The sequence below is a fragment of the Beta vulgaris genome, chromosome 1, assembly GCF_026745355.1.
Source record: "Beta vulgaris subsp. vulgaris cultivar EL10 chromosome 1, EL10.2, whole genome shotgun sequence".
In the NCBI taxonomy this organism is placed as follows: domain Eukaryota; kingdom Viridiplantae; phylum Streptophyta; class Magnoliopsida; order Caryophyllales; family Amaranthaceae; genus Beta; species Beta vulgaris.
This window is the reverse complement of record NC_079202.1, coordinates 7,465,051-7,483,811: the sequence shown is the minus strand read 5'-3', so window position 1 is coordinate 7,483,811 and position 18,761 is coordinate 7,465,051. Positions and strand designations below refer to the sequence as shown.

Sequence of the window (18,761 nt, the reverse complement as noted above, 5' to 3'; positions counted from 1 at the left end):
TGGACACACACATTATCTAAGTGGGGCTACCACAAGCAGCAGGTCATACTAGATTTACAACAACCATACTTAAGATAAAGCACTTTATAAACATTATTATTACAAACCATCGATTTAGAATCTTTAAAGAAAACTATTCAAAATACTTATACAAATATAATATATATATATATAATATATATATATATATATATATTAATATTATATAATATATAATATATATATATAATATAAGTATATTTATAGCAAGATGCTTTCCAGCGGAAGATGAAAATCGTCTAAGAAGCAACACAACAACAAGGACTTCACAAAATGGTGCTGACCCACGCAACCATGGCAAACTTAAGAAGTAGTACCCCCACCTCCTTTGGTCTTCCTGCAACAATTACACTCCTGCCTTCACCAGGACAGGTTCAAGAACAAATATCAACAGACAGTTGAGTACATAAGTCCACCCCAAAATTCATTTTTGGTGGCTTTCAAGTCATGAAATCTAGTTGTGTTAAAAAAAATAAAATCAATGCATTACACAAATAATACATTTACCAATACTGGAATCACTATTCATGTGCAAAACTTTAGAATGACAAAAAGTAATTACATCATGAAGATCACCATTCGAGTCATTCAACTTCATTTTTCAAAACATTATTATACTTGGGTAAAGTGAACACGAGTAGAGAGGGGCTCCTACACGAGGGCCGACTATCTCTAAACTATTGGAGGTCGTCACCCCACCGTTTATAATTTTATGCTTACAAGCCTTAACTAGGACATGTCCCATTATTATTATTTGCTGAACTTCACCCACCCAGCGAGGGTTCGAAAGGAGATCACCCATCCTCCAAGGGTTGTTGTTCTTACCATACCTTACTAGGTACCGGCCTTTACCCAATTCCATTTATAATCTATTTATATCTGTAGTTTAAATATGTAGTACATCACTACCTTACTTGGAAGAACATATATTCATCCATAAGGAGAGGAAAAGGAGGAGTCACACTCATTTTAGTATTACCATTGTTTTAATGTACTAAACCTTCCGTGAAATTTCTCGTTTAATAATTGAAATTTTTACCATGTTGATGAAAGGTAAACTTTTTAGGAAATTAGTCAACTTGTTGGTTTGTACAATATACGCATATATCTAGGTATCTAGCTTGCTCATTTAAACCTCCTTTACAAAGTAACTAGTTTGAAATGGTTCTAACTTCCTCCTCAGAAGTCCAAATCGAGAAATTTCAGGGCCTATCCTCAAGAATTTTTCGTTACGAACATTTTCTCGTGAAATAGAAAAAGGCTAAAAACCACGTTTTGTGGGTCAAAACTTCGATTTACAGTAGCAGGTCACATAAAATCCGAAAACAATACTCAACACTTTATTAAAATTCTAAAAATCTCCTTTAAAGAGAACTTTTATTTTAGATTATGAGTGAAGAGAAAGACTTCTAAATCTGTAAAAGAAAGTTATTACCTAAAAGAAATAATATATATACTTTTATTTATCCACATATTTGCATAATAATTCATACTTTATCAAAACTCATTTCCATTATAATAGAGTGACTTCCTTAATTCTCCTCTTTCATGGATGAACACCAAGATTATATATAACTCAAAATCAATTACATGCAAGTAAAATCTTAACTCAAATTTCAACATGCATGAACTATTTTCATCAATTTGATCAAAAATAAACATAATTGAACTATCACACATCAAAATTTCACCAAAGCTAAAGATAGTAAATAAAGGGGGTGTTCTTATGTACCTTAATCTCCTTGATCTATCACTCAATTCGTTTTTCTAAGCTCCTTTCACCTTCAAATACTTTAAACTCCAAGTTCCTACATAGTTTTACCAATGCATGTCATTAATCTCATGAGTTAAGCTTACACCCAACTTAAAAATATGTTCTTCAACTTCCTTTAAACTTTTCTTACCTTGTATGAGGATGATTCTTCAAAATCTTCTTATTCTCTTACAAAGATTTTTACTCCTAGGCTTCTTTTTCTGCAAAATTTCAATCAATTACTAGATTAGGATCCTTTGATGAAAAATTTTCCCAAAGAAAAGCTCATAAGGGACGAAGAGGAGGAAGAAAAATGAAAGAGGAATTCACCTCTAATCTGGCGGGTGCATGTAGTGAAGAAAAAGAGGAGTGGGCAAGGTTGATTTAATCTGATTTAGGGGCTTAGGAAATTGGAAAGTCAACTTAGGTTTGTCCCCTACCCATTGGAAACCCAAATCTTCTCTTTCCTCTTAAGTTTATTGAGATATCTTCCATTATATGGGTTGCTGTCCAGCAACTCCTAACTTACTTAATCATGTGGTTGGGGCCCTAAAAATCCCTTTCTAGCCCAACCAAAAGATGTACACTAGTAGCCCACACATAGTAGGACATATTACAAGTGTTTTTAGAGTTTCCTCCCTTTATTCATGGCCCTAAAGTGATGTTACTTCCAAGGTCTCAAATCTAAGATAGAACTTGGTTTCATTTTTTTTTTTTTTAGAGTTTATTTTACTCCTTCCATCCTCCTAGGAACAATTTTATTACTCCTTTACCATAGGTAAATGAACACTTTCACTTGTCCTTTAGTGATCATAAGAAAATTTAATTATAATAACATCTCGAATATGCACATATGATATTATTTGTATGCACATAGAGAATGATCAAGATGTTTTGTGTTTTGTTTTTTTTTTTTTTAAAAGTTAAAATTTTCCGGGCTGTTACAGTTACAATGTTTCTTTAACTCGCCATAGAGTGTAAACAGTAGCTTAATTATTATGCTAAGTAAAGGTATTAGTTTTATTTAGCTAGGTTGCAACATGTGCCTAACATGTGTACTTTAGTCTATTTTGTCCTGTACCTAGGATCATGTGTAATATCTTTCTAGGGATTGGTAACACACCTAGGGTTCCTCTATATATAAGGGAACATGGTAGGGCTATAAGGCATTACAAAATATTATAAGAAATATAAAAGGTGGAGTCGTCAAGCTACCAACCTACAACTGCAACAACATTGCTGATAACTCGCATCAGATTATCTCATCCTTGCTACTTTGATTAAACTCTTCATGGTATCAGAACATATAGTGAGGTAATTGAGAATCTATTGTAAGAAATTTTTTATTTTTAGCTTCATTACATAGATAAAGTTTTTATCTTCATTTTTGTAATCTGTCAAATACCTTTTTCCTAATGCTGCATTTAAGTTATTGTGCAATATTTACTCGAACTAGATTATTGTTTATTTAAAAGTCATGGCTGGTGGTGAAGCTGCTAAAACTACCATTGACATTATTAGTAGTCCCATGTACCTTCATCCCTTTGATGGGCCAAACTCTTTCAAAGTTGACCCACTGCTCAATCGTACAAGTGATTACATACCACGGATAAGATCCATGGAAATTTCTCTTGCAACCAAGAGAAAACTTGGCTTTAACTAGTAGAATGAATGCTATTTGCTGCGCTGATATTGCTGCGGTATTACCTGTACGCAGCAATATAACACGCAAAAAGAAAAGAAAATTGAAAATTACAATATTGCTGCGGTTTCCCGCCAAAAACCGCAGCAATATTATTCAACGGGCAAATTTTGAAAAACATGTGGGCCCTTAACAGCGAATATTGCTGCGGTTTCCACGTGGAAACCGCAGCAATATATTAAAAAATGATTTTTTAATATATTGCTGCGGTTGCCACGTGGAAACCGCAGCAATATTCGCTGGCAATCCAAAAAAAAAAGGGACGCGGGTTTTGTCGAATTGTTCACTCTCTCACAATCTCTCAAACTCTCTCACAGTCTCTCAAACTTTCGACCCCCTCACACTCTCTCTCTCATCCGGCGACAAGTTCGGTCTTCCGGCGATTTCGCAACAACATTCCGGCGTCCCCCCTTCGTTTTCCGGCGTTTCGGTCCTCGGTATTCAGTTTTCGCAACAAAATCTCTCCTTCGTTGCTACAGCGAATCGACTCCGGTATTCAGTGCTTGGTTTTCACCGGCGCCACTTCAATTTTTCCGGTGCTTCTCCTCCGGCACTTCTCCTCCGGCGCCTCTCCTCATAATTTCTGGTGCATTCAAGCTTGTTCCTCGCCGTTTTGTCATCTTAGGTTAGTTTTTTTGTAAATTTTTCTTAATTAGTGTTTTAATAAATTTTTGGCTTAAATTGTAGTTTAAAATGATTAGTATAAAGTATATATATGCTTAGTTATAAGATTTGAGTATTAAAAACTGATTTTGTGATAATTTTGCTTTAGTTTTTGTACAACCTAATATGTTGTACGGGATTTGTTTTTGTAATTCTTTGTTTAAATTGATATGAATGCAATGCCTTTATATTGATAGACTTACCAACGGGAGGGGAAGGGAAATCTAAGGAATGGTTTGGTATTTGTTGTTTGATGATAACTTGAAATCGCTTGAATGCGATTATTGTTTGGTGAATATTTGGAATCGCTTGAATGCGATTGTTTTTATGTACATCATATTGCCTAGATACCCGTTCAAGACTTACTCATTAGGAGTAAGTCTTGAATAGTCCCCGTTTTGGGACTGTTCTTAAACTCACATCTCACTTAGGTGGTGAATGTGTGTTGATTCTTTGATTCTAAGTGAAATACGGTTAGTCATTTCCCTAATTTGTTCTCCGGGTACATATAAGATAAACAATTATCTTTATCGTGTACTTGGAGAACTGAAGGGAAATGCTGCCGAATTTTACTTAGAATCAAAGATGATACATGCATTCACTAGTGGGATTGGACGTTTAAGGATGGGTTAGGTTGGAGTGATAAGGACCCAATGGAAGCATGCATTGAATATAGTTTGTTGTCATGTGTTGGAGTTATGTGAATTTTTAAATTGATAATAATATGTATATATGTATGTGTTGGGGTTTTTAGAAATGGATCGAAGTTGGATGTATGGAAAGCGGAATACGTTGGAGTTCGTAGAAGGTGTGAATGAGTTTTGTAAAGTGTTGTAGAACATCAACAACTTACTTGCAGGCTGAGATTTATTGTCCATGTGTTGATTGCTACAATGTGAATATGATTTCTGATATTAGGACCATAAGGGATCATCTTATCCGTCGTGGATTTAGGGCTGAGTATTATATTTGGTTATGGCATGGTGAGCAGGGAAAATATACTCAGGATAGGGTTAATGTTGATGTTGGCACTAGTAATTCATTAGAAATTGATATGTCGAATGTCGGGGTTGAGAATGAAGTTGTGATAGAAGATCATGTTAGGATTGAAGGTGATGATGTAGTAGGTGATGAAAATGACAACGGAGATAATAGTGACACTGAGGATGAAGAGTTTGGTGATCGAATAGGTGAGATGTTGGAAGGGGCTCGTGACCATTTTAATGAGCGGCCACGAGTGTTTGACAGTTTGTCTGAAGCTGCTGGGAAACCCCTTTATCCAGGGTGTACAAAATACACTCAATTGAGTGGGATTTTAACTCTTTTCAACATAAAAGCGAAACATAATTTGACTGATGTAGGCTTCACAGAACTCTTAGAAGCTTTACATGATATGTTTCCTGAGGGTAATTTGTTACCAAAATCTACCTACTATGCCAAAAAATTAATGTGTCCTTTGGGTTTGGAATATGAGCCATCGATGCATGTCCGAATGATTGCATGTTGTATCGAAATGAGTATGCGGACCTTTATGAATGCCCGAGGTGTGGTAAGTCCCGCTACAAATTGCCGGATGGGTGTGCCGGACCGGGCAATACTGGCCTTCTGCGAAAGTGTTGTGGTATCTTCCAGTTGTGCCAAGGTTTAGGAGGCTCTTTTCTATCAAAGAAGATGCAAAACCTAAGATGGCATGCTGATCGCAGAAAGAAAGATGGGATGCTTAGGCATCCAGCAGATTCTCCTCAATGGAAAGCTAGGAACTTGAGAGTTGCATTGTGTACGGACGGAATGAATCCTTACTGTACTTTGAGTAGTCAACATAGCACTTGGCCTGTTCTTTTAGTGATATACAATCTTCCTCCATGGTTTGCATGAAGCGAAAGTATATTATGTTGTCTCTTTATATTTCTGGGCCTAAGCAGCCGGGAAATGATATAGACATATATCTTGCACCTCTCATCGAAGATCTCAAAAAGATGTGGGACGAAGGTGTTATGGTGTTTGATGCGTATTCTAACGAAGATTTCAGGCTTCGTGCTATGCTATTCTGTACTATAAATGATTATCCTGCTTATGGAATTTATCGGGGTATAAGGTCAAAGGGAAAAAGGCATGTCCCATTTGTGAGAATGGCATGGAGGCTACACATTTGCCACATTGTGGGAAACATGTCTATATCATTAATAGGCAATTCCTACATAGTTCTCATCCATATCGAAAAAAAAAGCACCATTTAACGGGTTTGTTGAAAATGGTCCAGCTCCTATACCGTTAACTGGAAAAGAAGTTTATAATCGTGTTAAGGGGATGGGAACAATATTTGGTAAGGGGTTAAACCTTCGGAAGACGATGGTGTCGTTTGGAAAAAAGAGTCTATATTCTGGAGACTTCCTTATTGGAAATACTTACCAGTTAGACATTGTCTCGACGTAATGCATATTGAAAAAAATGTTTGTGATGCAATTATCGGTACTCTGTTGAATATGCCAGGAAAGACTAAGGATGGTCTTAAGGTTCGTAGAGATATGGAGAAATTGAAGATTCGGCCTAATTTATGGCCAAAGGTTAAGGAAAAGGCTAAGAAAGGAAAGGGAACAACAACGTATTTGCCTCCAGCTTGCTATACATTGTCTAGGAAAGAGAAACGATTGTTCTGTGAGTGTTTATACGGTATTAAGGTTCCCACTGGATACTCATCTAACATGAGAAGACTTGTTTCCATGACTGATCTGAAATTAATTGGGTTGAAATCTCATGACTGTCATGTGATGATGCAAGTGTTTTTGCCGATTGCAATACGCGGGATTCTTCCAAAACATGTCAGACTTGCTATCACGAGGTTGTGTTCATTTTTCAATACCATATGCAACAAGGTACTTGATCCTGATAGGTTGGATGCTTTGCAAAATGAGGTGGTGATCACACTTTGTCAATTTGAGATGTATTTTCCACCTTCTTTTTTTGACATTATGGTTCACTTAGTCCTTCATTTGGTAAGGGAGATTAAGCTGTGTGGTCCTGTGTTTTTAAGATGGGCATACCCTTTTGAGAGACATATGGGTTCTTTGAAAAAGAAAGTGAAGAATCCAGCAAGACCAGAGGCGAGTATTATTCAAGGAACAATTGCCGAAGAGGTTGGAGGATATTGTTCTTCTTATTTTGCTAAGGTGTGACGATAGGTCTTCCAAAGTCGAGACACGAGGGTAGATTAGAAGGCAAAGGTGGGTCGGAATGCGACATATTGCACCTTCATTGGATGAGTTGCATAAAGCTCATCTTTTTGTGTTGCACCATGTTACTGAAGTTAATCCATACTTAGAAAGACATATGCGTGAATTGCGTCACAAAAATCCGTCAAAAGGGGAGAGGGCATTGATGAATGAGCATAACAGGTCGTTCATTGACTGGTTTCACAATAAAGTAATCGGTGAATTGTCTGCAAACAACCATCATGTACCTGATACAATTAAGTGGTTGGCATACGGTCCACGTGACAGTTTTAACTCCTATGAAGGATATGATATCAATGGTTATACCTTTTACACTGAAGTCAGGATAAGAAATCAAAGGTGGTCCAGAATTGTGGGGTTTCAACGATTGCATCATCTAGGGAGTATGCGAGTGCAAAGGATAAAACTCCGATTGATGCTACACAATCATATTATGGGATCATTCAAGAAATATGGGAGCTCGATTATTGTGACTTCACTATGCCTATTTTTCGATGCAAGTGGGCGGATAATAGACGTGGTTTGCAAAAGGATGAGTGCGGTTTTACTCTGGTCGATATGAGTCGTCTGCGTGACACTGAAGAACCTTTTATCCTCGCATCGCAAGCAAAACAAGTGTTCTATGTATCTGATCCTGTAGACACTCAGTGGTGCATTGTTGTTAATGGTAAAAGGCGAATTTTAGGAGTGGGTGATGTTGACGACGAAGAAGAATATGATAAGTTTGATGACATCCCCCCTTTCTCAATCCCAAATGACGATATGATGAATGTGATTGATACTGAAAATAGTTACATGCGAATGGATCACCAAGAAGGTATAACAGTCATTGAGCAACCTATTGACCAAAATTAAAGGTAAAAAATATTCCATATGAGTAATTTGACTTGTTTTGAATTTTGTTACAATAATGTGATGATGTATATTGTTTTAAATTTCGTTAACACTATTTCTTGTTTCTATCTATATGCTACAGATATGGCTAGTGACGATTCGAGCGAGCATTCATCAGATTCTGGTGCCCCTTTTCACCCAGAAAAGGAGCCTGACCAGGGAGAGGCCAGTGATCGTGATGCAGATGCATTAGATGAGTGGATGGAGAGATTTGAGCTAGAGGCTGATAGGAATGCTTTACTTGGCATTGAGGTGACAGGTGATGGGCAGCCACCCCGTCAGGTTCGCGTTTATTTCAATTTTTTAAATATTCATTATGTAATTTACTTGTTCGTTCTCTAATTTAATTTTCTTATTTTGATTGTTAGGTTCAGGTCAGACCACTACATTATGTGCACAGGGGAGCGGGAAGAAGTCAAGTGGGAATCCAAAGGCAACACGAAAGAGTAAACGAGGTCCCACGATGAATCTCCACAACACAGGAGATATGGTCTTAGAGTTCAATGATTTGGGAAGACCAACAGGTAAATAGATGTAATTTATCATACTTAGCTTATTACAATTTCATATTTGGATTTCTAATTGTTTCTTTACTAGGTCCATGGCGAGCCAAGTATGGTGTTTGGATCGGTCTTTCTATACGGAAGCTGAACATCAACTGGTCATGGAGACACATTTCTCCTACCTTGTTGAATGTGATGTGGACAGACACTATGGTAAACAACTCTAACATATCATATATACTTAGTTTGATGTATTTATAGGTAGATTTGATTGCTAATACAACATATAGACAAGTTGGAACCAAAATTAGCCCTTTTAGGCCATTTCGGGCCTTTTTCTTCCCAAATGAATGAAAATGACTTGTTTCATGCTACTTTAAGTTGTAAAAAACTATAACATATCATATATACTTATTTTGATGTATTTATAGGTAGATTTGATTGTAATACAACATATAGACAAGTTAGGAACCAAAATTAGCCCTTTTAGGCCATTTCGGGCCTTTTTCTTCCCAAATGATTGAAAATGACTTGTTTCATGCTACTTTAAGTTGTAAACAACTATAACATATCATATATACTTAGTTTGATATATCTATAGGTAGATTTGATTGCTAATACAACATATACACAAGTTAGGAACCAAATTTAGCCCTTTTAGGCCATTTCGGGCCTTTTTCTTCCCAAATGAATGAAAATGACTTGTTTCATGCTATTTAAGTTGTAAACAACTTAAATATCATATATACTTAGTTTGATGTATTATAGGTAGATTTGATTGCTAATACAACATATAGACAAGTTAGGAACCAAAATTAGCCCTTTTAGGCCATTTCGGGCCTTTTTCTTCCCAAATGATTGAAAATGACTTGTTGCATGCTACTTTAAGTTGTAAACAACTATAACATATCATATATACTTAGTTTGATGTATCAATAGGTAGATTTGATTGCTAATACAACATATAGACAAGTTAGGAACCAAAATTAGCCCTTTTAGGCCATTTCGGGCCTTTTTTTCCCAAATGATGAAAATGACTTGTTTCATGCTACTTTAAGTTGTAAACAACTATAACATATTATATATACTTATTTTGATGTATCTATAGGTAGATTTGATTGCTAATACAACGTATAGACAAGTTAGGAACCAAAATTAGCCCTTTTAGGCCATTTCGGGCCTTTTTCTTCCCAAATGATTGAAAATGACTTGTTTCATGCTATTTAAGTTGTAAACAACTATAACATATCATATATACTTAGTTTGATATATCTATAGGTAGATTTGATTGCTAATACAACATATACACAAGTTAGGAACCAAAATTAGCCCTTTTAGGCCATTTCGGGCCTTTTTTCTTCCCAAATGATTGAAAATGACTTGTTTCATGCTAGTTTAAGTTGTGAACACCTCTAACATATCATATATACTTAGTTTGATGTATTTATAGGTAGATTTGATTGCTAATACAACATATAGACAAGTTAGGAACCAAAATTAGCCCTTTTAGGCCATTTCGGGCCTTTTTCTTCCCAAATGAATGAAAATGACTTGTTTCATGCTAGTTTAAGTTGTAAAGAACTCTAACATATCTTATATACTTAGTTTCATGTATTTATAGGTAGATTTGATTGGTAACACAACATATAGACTAGTTGGAACCAAAATTAGTCATTTTAGCCTATTTTGAAAAACAGAACATGTTTCACATTCCCGACGAGGTTCGATACAAGAAGCTCTACTTGTCTGCTGTGAACGTTAGATGGAGGGATTTTAAGAGCAAATTGGTATCTAGTTGGATAACAATGACGAGAGTTAGATCAAAGAAAGAGAAGTTAGGTGATAGTCTGCCAAACGTATACAAGCACATCAAGAAGGAGGATTGGGCCACTTTCAAAGAATAGATGATGTCAGATCATGCTATAGTAAGTTTATATTCTAATTATTAACTTGGTTTTATTGATTTAAATAATATTATACTAACTTAATGTGTTTTTTTATTTTGCAAAAAAAGCGAGAAAAGGCGCTTGAGAGCGCAAAGAAGAACACACATCATCACCACTTAGGTCAGAGGAGCTATGGAGATGCTAGAGAGTTGTGGAGGCAGGAGAAATTCGGTCCACCTAGTTTTGATTCTGGATTGTCATCTGGTACAGCATCCTCCTCTGTGTCCTCCAGTTTTAACCGGGGTGATGATTGGTGGTGCGCGATGCATAAGAAAGATCCTGTTACTAAACAGAGATTCATTCCAGATGAGGAAACAAAGAAAGCAGCTGACAAATACGTATGTATATCATTATAATTAACTTTTAGTTTGACATGAATATTTTTTCATTTATTAACTACATTATTATTACTGTTAACTAGTGTTTTTGGGCAGTTGGAGTACAAGGAGAAGCAAGCCAAGGGTGAGTTCATTCGGTTCGTAACAGAGACGCCCTTTTTATGGCTCTTAGAGAGAAGCCAGATCATTCGGGTCGCTGTTACGGTTTTGGGGGCGTTAATGTTGGCTATACCAAGGCTTTTGGGCACGTACCTCGTACGCACTATAGGAGATCGATGAAGGAACAAGAGGAGGCACTCATACAGAAAATGAGTGAAAGGTGGAGGGAGGACATTGCCACATATATGTAGAATGTGATGATTTCACCTTCACATCCATCTACCGGGCCCTATTCTTCACCATCTGGTGGGCCATCTCCTTCTCATGTACAGCCACCTACTCAGTCACCTGGGCTGTATCATTTTTTCCCTTCACCATTTGCTGTGCCATCTCCTACACAGCCGACTCAGCCTCCTATTCCACCATCTGCTTCACCATTTGCTGGGCCATATTCTGGGCCATCTCCTGGGCCACCTCTTGGGCCATCTCCTGGGCCATATCTTGGGCCATCTCCTGGGCCATCTCGTGGGCCATTTCCTGGGCCACCTCTTGGGCCACCTCCTGGGCCATCTCCTGAGGTAGCTGCTTCACAGCCCACTCAGCTACGTACTCCATTATCTGGATCAGACACTCATTCTCCTCAGCTGAAGGTACATATAATTATTATATATACATGTGCTTTATACAAAAAATTATCTTATATACATGTCCTTTATACAAATAATTATCATATTTACATGTGTGTTTTATTCAAATAATATCAATATTACGTGTTGCTGTAGATCCAACTAGTGGAGAGACTTGTCTAGTGGCAGATGCATATTCTTATGCTTTTGATGAGACCACTACAGTTCATGGGTCTAGAATGATGAATGATCACCTGAAATTGAAAATTCATCGAATTATAGAGAAATATGGTCATTTGCCACTACCTGTTCCCATCCCTGCATATGAGATCGACACTACAGCTATTGCTTTGGGTACTTGGGTGCAATGGCCAAAAAATTTAGCTCAAATGTTAAGTGATGAGGTAATTGTTCATATAGGCCTCCAATTTTGTAAAAATAATAGCTTTCAATTTAAAAATTTCATAATCTTATGCCCGTTTTGAAAAATAATTATTAGGTTACACCGACACCTAAAAAACAAAAAGGGATTTCGGGGAGGCTGTTAGATCTTCTAGCCAGTTGCATTCATCAGCCGGTTCGGCTTCTCAGTTTAGTCCAGTTATCGACGATCGATCGTTCTTGGACTCCCTTACTGAGGACTGCAGGGAGTTAGCAGATACACTTGCCCTTGCCGTCGCAGACGATGATGCTGTTGGTGTTACCTTGCCGAGATCTTTTTTCCATTATTTGACAGATGATGGCACCGCTTTTCTGACCAAGGAGGATATTGGTCAGTTTTTGAGAGGAGAAATGATTAATATTTCTATTATCCAAGTGTACATGAGGTAACAATAATCAAAGTTATGCTTTTTTTAACATTTAATTATATGGTAGTTGTATTTTTCACATATAGTTTACTTTTGCCAATTTTTAGGGCTACGCAGTCGGACTTGGATGGATTTGGGGATTCTATTGCACGTGTTTGTTGGATGTGTCCGCAAAGCACCGTAGTGGAGTCGCATTCATCATTGGAGGAGGTAACAAAGTACATTCTGCATGCTATGGCTGGATACGTCGATGTAAAGGCTAGTATCATGTTCGCGCCAATCTTTCAAGAGTAATATTCTTTCTTAATATCTACAAATATTTATTGTTGCATGATATGTGATTTTTTAAGTAATTATTGTTGTTTAATATTTCAATAGCCAACATTGGATGCTCCTTGTCATATGTCCCTTGCCTGGGATAGTTTATATCTTCGATTCTGCCAGCTATCACAAACAGCGGAAGTTAAAGCTTAAATTGCCTATGATAGCGTAAGTTGATATATATATGTTTGATATATTTTATATGAATTGAGATGGTAACATTCCACAATTAAGGACTAAATCAAACAATGTTGTGTTATCTAGTGCTTTTAGGAGGTTTCGGATGAGCGGCCACAAAGTTCGTCGAGAGAAGCTTTTGTGGAAATAAGTTGAGGTATGTTTTGATCGAATTGCTTGATTCAATTTAAAGCTTACTTTATTCTCATTATGCGGTAATTTTTCTCATTTTCTTATAACTTTTGATAAAGTGCCCGCAACAACAAGGAGGCACGGAGTGCGATATTTTGTGATGCGGTACATTTTTGACGTACTCGCTTCATATTTTGGTTCGTTGGATATGGACAAAGTAAGTTTATATAATTATTCATTTCATATTTAATATATTTTAACTATTTGATGCTAACTTTGGTAAATTATTTTCAGGTTGCTCAAACCTTTACCAAAGATCCTTATACGGAGGATCAAATCAATGAGGTGAAGAATAAGTGGGCAAGATACTTTGTTGATGAGTGCATTGCGTAGGTTAGTTAGTTTATGTTAATATTCTTTTTTTTGTTCTAACTTTAGACGAACATATATATTATTGCAACTTGTACAACCAACTTTGTAGTGATGGATTGTCATGATATATATATGTTGGATTGCGCTAAATATTTTTGTTGGATTATTATGAAATTGTATTTATGATGTTGGTTTGTTGGCTTGAATATTGGATGATGTATGTTGGAGATCATGGTGGTTGTTTGATGGATTTTGGATTTGCTTGGATGGTGGATTCGGAGATGTTATTGGTTGTTGTACAGGTTAATTAAGTCCCTATTATGGGTTTATCCAATTTACAAACGGAGCTCTGCCGAAATTTATGCAGAAAATTTATTAGCATATTGCTGCATAGCTTCATCAAGGTTGCATATATAGCTTCCTCTTCACTAATATATAACAAAAAAAATTAAAAAAAAAGGTAATATTGCTGCGGTTTCTGGCCCAAAACCGCAGCAATATTACCTTTCTGGGCCATATTATTTCACCACAATTTCTAATATTGCTGTGGTTTGGTCTTTGAAACCGCAACAATATTTCCTTATATTACTGCGGTTTAAAACCGCAGCAATATTATTAATACCTATTGCTGCACCCGTAATTGCTGCGCGCCCTTTTCCGCAGCAATTGGGCACTTTTTAACCGCAGCAAGTAACCTTATTTCTACTAGGCTTGGGATTTTCAACAACATGACTGAAACATTGAGAAGGTCTGACTTGTATATCAAGTGAGCCAAAGAAATTTGGAGTAATTTGAGCATGTTACAGTGAGTAATGGGAGTAGAAAGTACAGGCTGAACAAGAATACTTATGAGGTCAAACAAAATGAAAGACTTATTTATGAGTTCTACATAGAGATGAGAGTCTAGATCTTATGGGAGGAAATAGAGTCCTTAAATAACTATCCTGCTGTCACTAATGTTACTGCTCAAGTGACAGCTTATGTGGAGGAATCAACAAAAAGGGAGCAAAGGCTGTTTTATTTCTTAAATGGACTGGACCTTGAATATGGAAGTCTGAGGAGTCATATCTTACTCATGAATCCTCTGCATAATGTAGACACATCTGTGTCCATGACACAGCAGGAAGAATCTCAAAATGAAGTATTGGGGAAGGAGAAAGACGAAAACGTGGGAATAGCCTTGTACAACAAGAATGAATACAACAAAAATGAGTCAAAACTTTTTTGTACTGTGTGCAAGAAGCGGATCGAACTCATGTGGCTGAGAAATGTTGGAAATGAACTCAAGAATGTACTATATGTACCTGAGTTTAAACAAAATCTTTTATCTGTACAAAAGTTGAATGAACATGATATATAATTGTTGTGTTTTATTTCATAAAGACTATTATGTTATGCAAGACTACACAACACATAGAATTAAGGGAATTGGTAATGCCACTGGTGGTCTTTACTACCTTCAAAATCAGCCCAACACCATATACAAGATCCTTAACCAAATCTAACCAATCTCAAGAAAACAAGTACAAAGCTGCTCCTAGAATCTCTAAGGCAATTGTTACCCATTTAGTTGAACCAAATGTAGCTTATAGTACTAAAAACAATGAGTTTGATGTAATTAATTCATCATTAGTTACTTTGAATGATGATCAACTTTGCAATGATTTGTCTTCTATGAATGCTAAATTGTCTGATTACTCTATCTAGCATGTTAGGTTGGTACACACTTCCACGGATAATATCAAACACATCCATACCTTAAAGAGCTAGTAAAAAATGCTCACAATGAAACCTGCCTCTCTTGTCTTATGGCCAAACTCACAAAATCACCTTTTCCTAAAGCAACACCACATTGGTAGGACCATTTGACTTATTCACATAGATATATGGGGACCTTATAGGGTTTCATGTAAGGGAAAATACATATTTTTCTTGACAATTGTGGATAAGTATATATACTAGGGCAACATGGGTTCATCGACTCAAATTCAACTCTGAGTCTTTTACTACTATCAAGAATTTTTGCACTACTTATGTTAGAAATTAGTTTGATAGAAATGTAAAAATCATAAGATCAGGCAATGTTTTGGAATTTAAAGATCAAGCATGTATTCATTGTTCCTGAAAAGGGAATTAGACACCAAATTAGTTGTGTTGACAAACCACAACAAAATGGTATGGTGGAAAGAAAACATAGGCACTTGCTTGAAATAAGCAAAGCCTTGAGATTTGAAGCAGGCTTGCCCTTAGCTTATTGGGCTGATTATTTGATGACAACAGCCTACATCATAAAAAGGTTGCCTTCAAGTGTTTTAACAACAAAACACCCTATGAGATGATGTATTAATTACTCTCAACTCAGGTCATTTGGTTGTTTGGCTATAACTTATAATCCTGACAGAAACAAAGATAAGTTTATTGTCAAGGTTGTCCCTTGTATCTTTCTAGGATATCCTACCACCCAAAAAGGTTACAAGGTTGAAAATATGCTCACTAAGCAGTAATTTGTTTCTAGAGATCTCAAGTTCTATGAACACATATTCCCTATGCAAACAAATCAACCAAATCATTTCATCCCCTTCCTCTTGATCTCCACAATCTAACTTATGGACATGAAACTCAAACAAAACCTTCTACTACCCAACCTGATACCTCTAATACTATTCATATATGAACCAAACACAATCAAAACCACGCATACTCAACCAAACACAACCCAAATCACAGCTCCTCAACCTCCTAAAATCCATACACCTCTCAAAAGATCTAGTAGGCCAACCAGAACACCTACTTGGTTGAATGACTTTGTCATTTCTCACACTCAAACTATTAATCAAGCAGTAGAAGCTACTCCTACAGCTACAACAGGTGTGAGTGAACACTTTGCCAATGTGGTGGGTAGGATTGTGGAGTCAGAAGAGCCTAGTTCTTACTATGAAGTTGTAACACAGCCATGCTGGGTGTATGTAATGCGTAAAAAACTTCAAGCTCTAGAAGAGAACAATACTTGGGAAATTACTTCCCCGCCTCCTGGAAGGAAAGCAATTGGATGCAGATGGGTGTATAAGACTAAGTATTAAGCAGATGGCAGTGCAGAAAGGAAGAAAGCTAGGCTTGTTATTCAAGGTTGTAATTAAAGAAAATGGTGGAATACACTCAAACCTATGCTCATGTGGCTAAGATGAGCACTATTAGAGCATTACTTGTTGTTGCTGCCATGAATCAATGGCACACCTGTATAAATGGATGTGTAAAATGCATTCCTACATGGTGAACTTAAAGAAGAAATCTATATGCATATTCCTCTAGGCTATAAGATTTCTAGCTCTTCCTTAAGTCAGAGGGAGTGTGCCACACAACAACAAGTTTGCAAGTTGAAGAAAGCATTATATGGGCTTAAACAAGCCCCTTGATAATGGTTTGCAAAGTTGCCTAGGGCTCTGTTATCATTTGGTTTCACTCAATCTCAGGCAGATCACTCTGATCTCTTCATTGAAGAGACTGACACCACTTTCGCAGCTATACTTGTCTATGTGGATGACTTAATTATCATTGACAATTGTATCAAGGCAATAAACAAAGTTAAGAGTTTATTGTGCTCACAATTTCATATGAAGGACTCGGGAGATCTCAGTTACTTCCTAGGAATGGAATTTTCAAGAGAATCTCAAGGCATTTTCATTTCTCAAAGAAAGTATGCCTTAGATCTCCTGAAGGAATATGGTGTTGACAAACAAAAATCTTTAGAACTTCCCATAGATGTGCATATAAAGCTTGAACATGACGAAGGGAGTACCATTGCAAGTCCTAACACTTTTAGAAGGCTAGTTGGTCAACTGACATATGCTTAACCATATCCAAGCTTGATGTCACTTTTGATGTTCAGCTTCTCAGTCCATTTATGCAACAACCTACCTCAGTGCATATGCAAGCAGCCAGGAGGGTGCTAAGATACATTTAACAATCCCCATCTCAAGGTATTCTTCTTCTAGTCACAACACATCCAAGCTAACAGCCTACTATAACTCTGATTGGGCATCATGTCCTTTCTCTAGAAGATCCATAACTGGATATTATGTTCTTCTAGGATCTTCACCCATATCTTGGAAAAGAAAGAAGCAGGGAGTGGTAGCCAGGTCCTCAGCTGAAGTTGAGTACAGAGCCATGACATTAACCACATGTGAAGTAACATGGCTGATGAGTCTCTTCAAGGAACTTCACCTTAAGAAAATGCCAGCTGCAGCCTTGAAGTGTGATAATCAAGCAGCTCTGTATATATCTACTAACCTAGTATATCATGAAAGGACAAAATACATTGAAGTGGATTGACATTTCATTCGAGAAAAAAGTGGATCAAGGGCTGATAGACACCTCCTATGTTCCTTCTAAAGAGCAGCTAGCTAATGTTCTTACAAAAGCTCTACTAGCACATCAACATAATAAGATTCTCAGCAAGATGGGACTGTTCATTCCTTCACATTCGCATCTTGAGAGGGAGTGTAAACAGTAGCTTAGTTATTATGCTAACTAAAGGTATCAGTTGTATTCAGCTAGATAGCAGCATGTGCCTAACATTTGATACTTTAGTCTATTTTGTCTTGTACCTATATCATGTGTAATATCTTTCTAGGGTTTGTAAACACACCTAGGGTTCCTCTATATATAAGGGAACATGATAGGGCTGTAAGGCATTACAAAATATTGTAACAAATTCAAAAGGTGGAACCTTCAAGCTGCCAACCTACAACTGCAACACAACAGTATTGATAACTCACATCAGATTATCTCATCCTTGCTATTGTCCTTACACTCTTCACAAAGAAAGGACTCACTAGAACACCCCCATAGGAGTCCAAATACTGTGCGTTACGGGACAACCAAGATTCAAGCGCTAGTGATCACCATGGATCGACTAGCCGCCAATGCCACGGTGCCAAAACGGGCACCAAAATTAGAGGTGTTACAGAAGCTCTTATCAACACCATACACATTAAGTCTTTCAGGCATCTAGCAGATTTAGTATCAAGCTCTCCAAGTGAGCACCATCAAAATCGTATCCCTCTCAAATTAGGAACATATACTTACAAAAGCTCCAAGTTCAAGGGGGTGAAAACAGAAATCATTGAACTTTCTTGCATGTACATATGTTCTCATTAG

At 36.9% G+C, this 18,761-nt stretch overlaps 1 protein-coding gene and 1 long non-coding RNA gene across 2 annotated transcripts; both read left to right on the top strand.

The window, feature by feature from the left end:
- Positions 1 to 12,916: 12,916 nt before the first annotated feature.
- LOC130592072 (uncharacterized) lies at positions 12,917 to 13,383 on the top strand. Its single transcript, XR_008970229.1, has 3 exons — positions 12,917 to 13,091; positions 13,188 to 13,257; positions 13,352 to 13,383. It is a non-coding gene; the product is annotated as an uncharacterized LOC130592072 (long non-coding RNA).
- A 1,296-nt stretch (positions 13,384 to 14,679) lies between these two features.
- Positions 14,680 to 17,933, top strand: LOC125494221 (uncharacterized mitochondrial protein AtMg00810-like). Its single transcript, XM_048637868.1, has 3 exons — positions 14,680 to 14,895; positions 17,075 to 17,408; positions 17,491 to 17,933. Exons 1-3 carry the CDS (start codon positions 14,680 to 14,682, stop codon positions 17,931 to 17,933), a joined length of 993 nt encoding a protein of 330 aa, XP_048493825.1.
- The last annotated feature ends 828 nt before the right edge of the window (positions 17,934 to 18,761 follow it).

What these genes read in the sequence shown, in the direction of transcription:
- LOC125494221 (XM_048637868.1), top strand. Translation starts at nt 14,680, where the DNA reads ATGAATCCTCTGCATAATGTAGACACATCTGTGTCCATGACACAGCAG. An exon ending in TTGGAAATGAACTCAAGAAT is followed by an intron (nt 14,896 to 17,074) that starts GTACTATATGTA and finishes ACTCAATCTCAG; the next exon opens with GCAGATCACTCTGATCTCTT. An exon ending in CGAAGGGAGTACCATTGCAA is followed by an intron (nt 17,409 to 17,490) that starts GTCCTAACACTT and finishes TTTGATGTTCAG; the next exon opens with CTTCTCAGTCCATTTATGCA.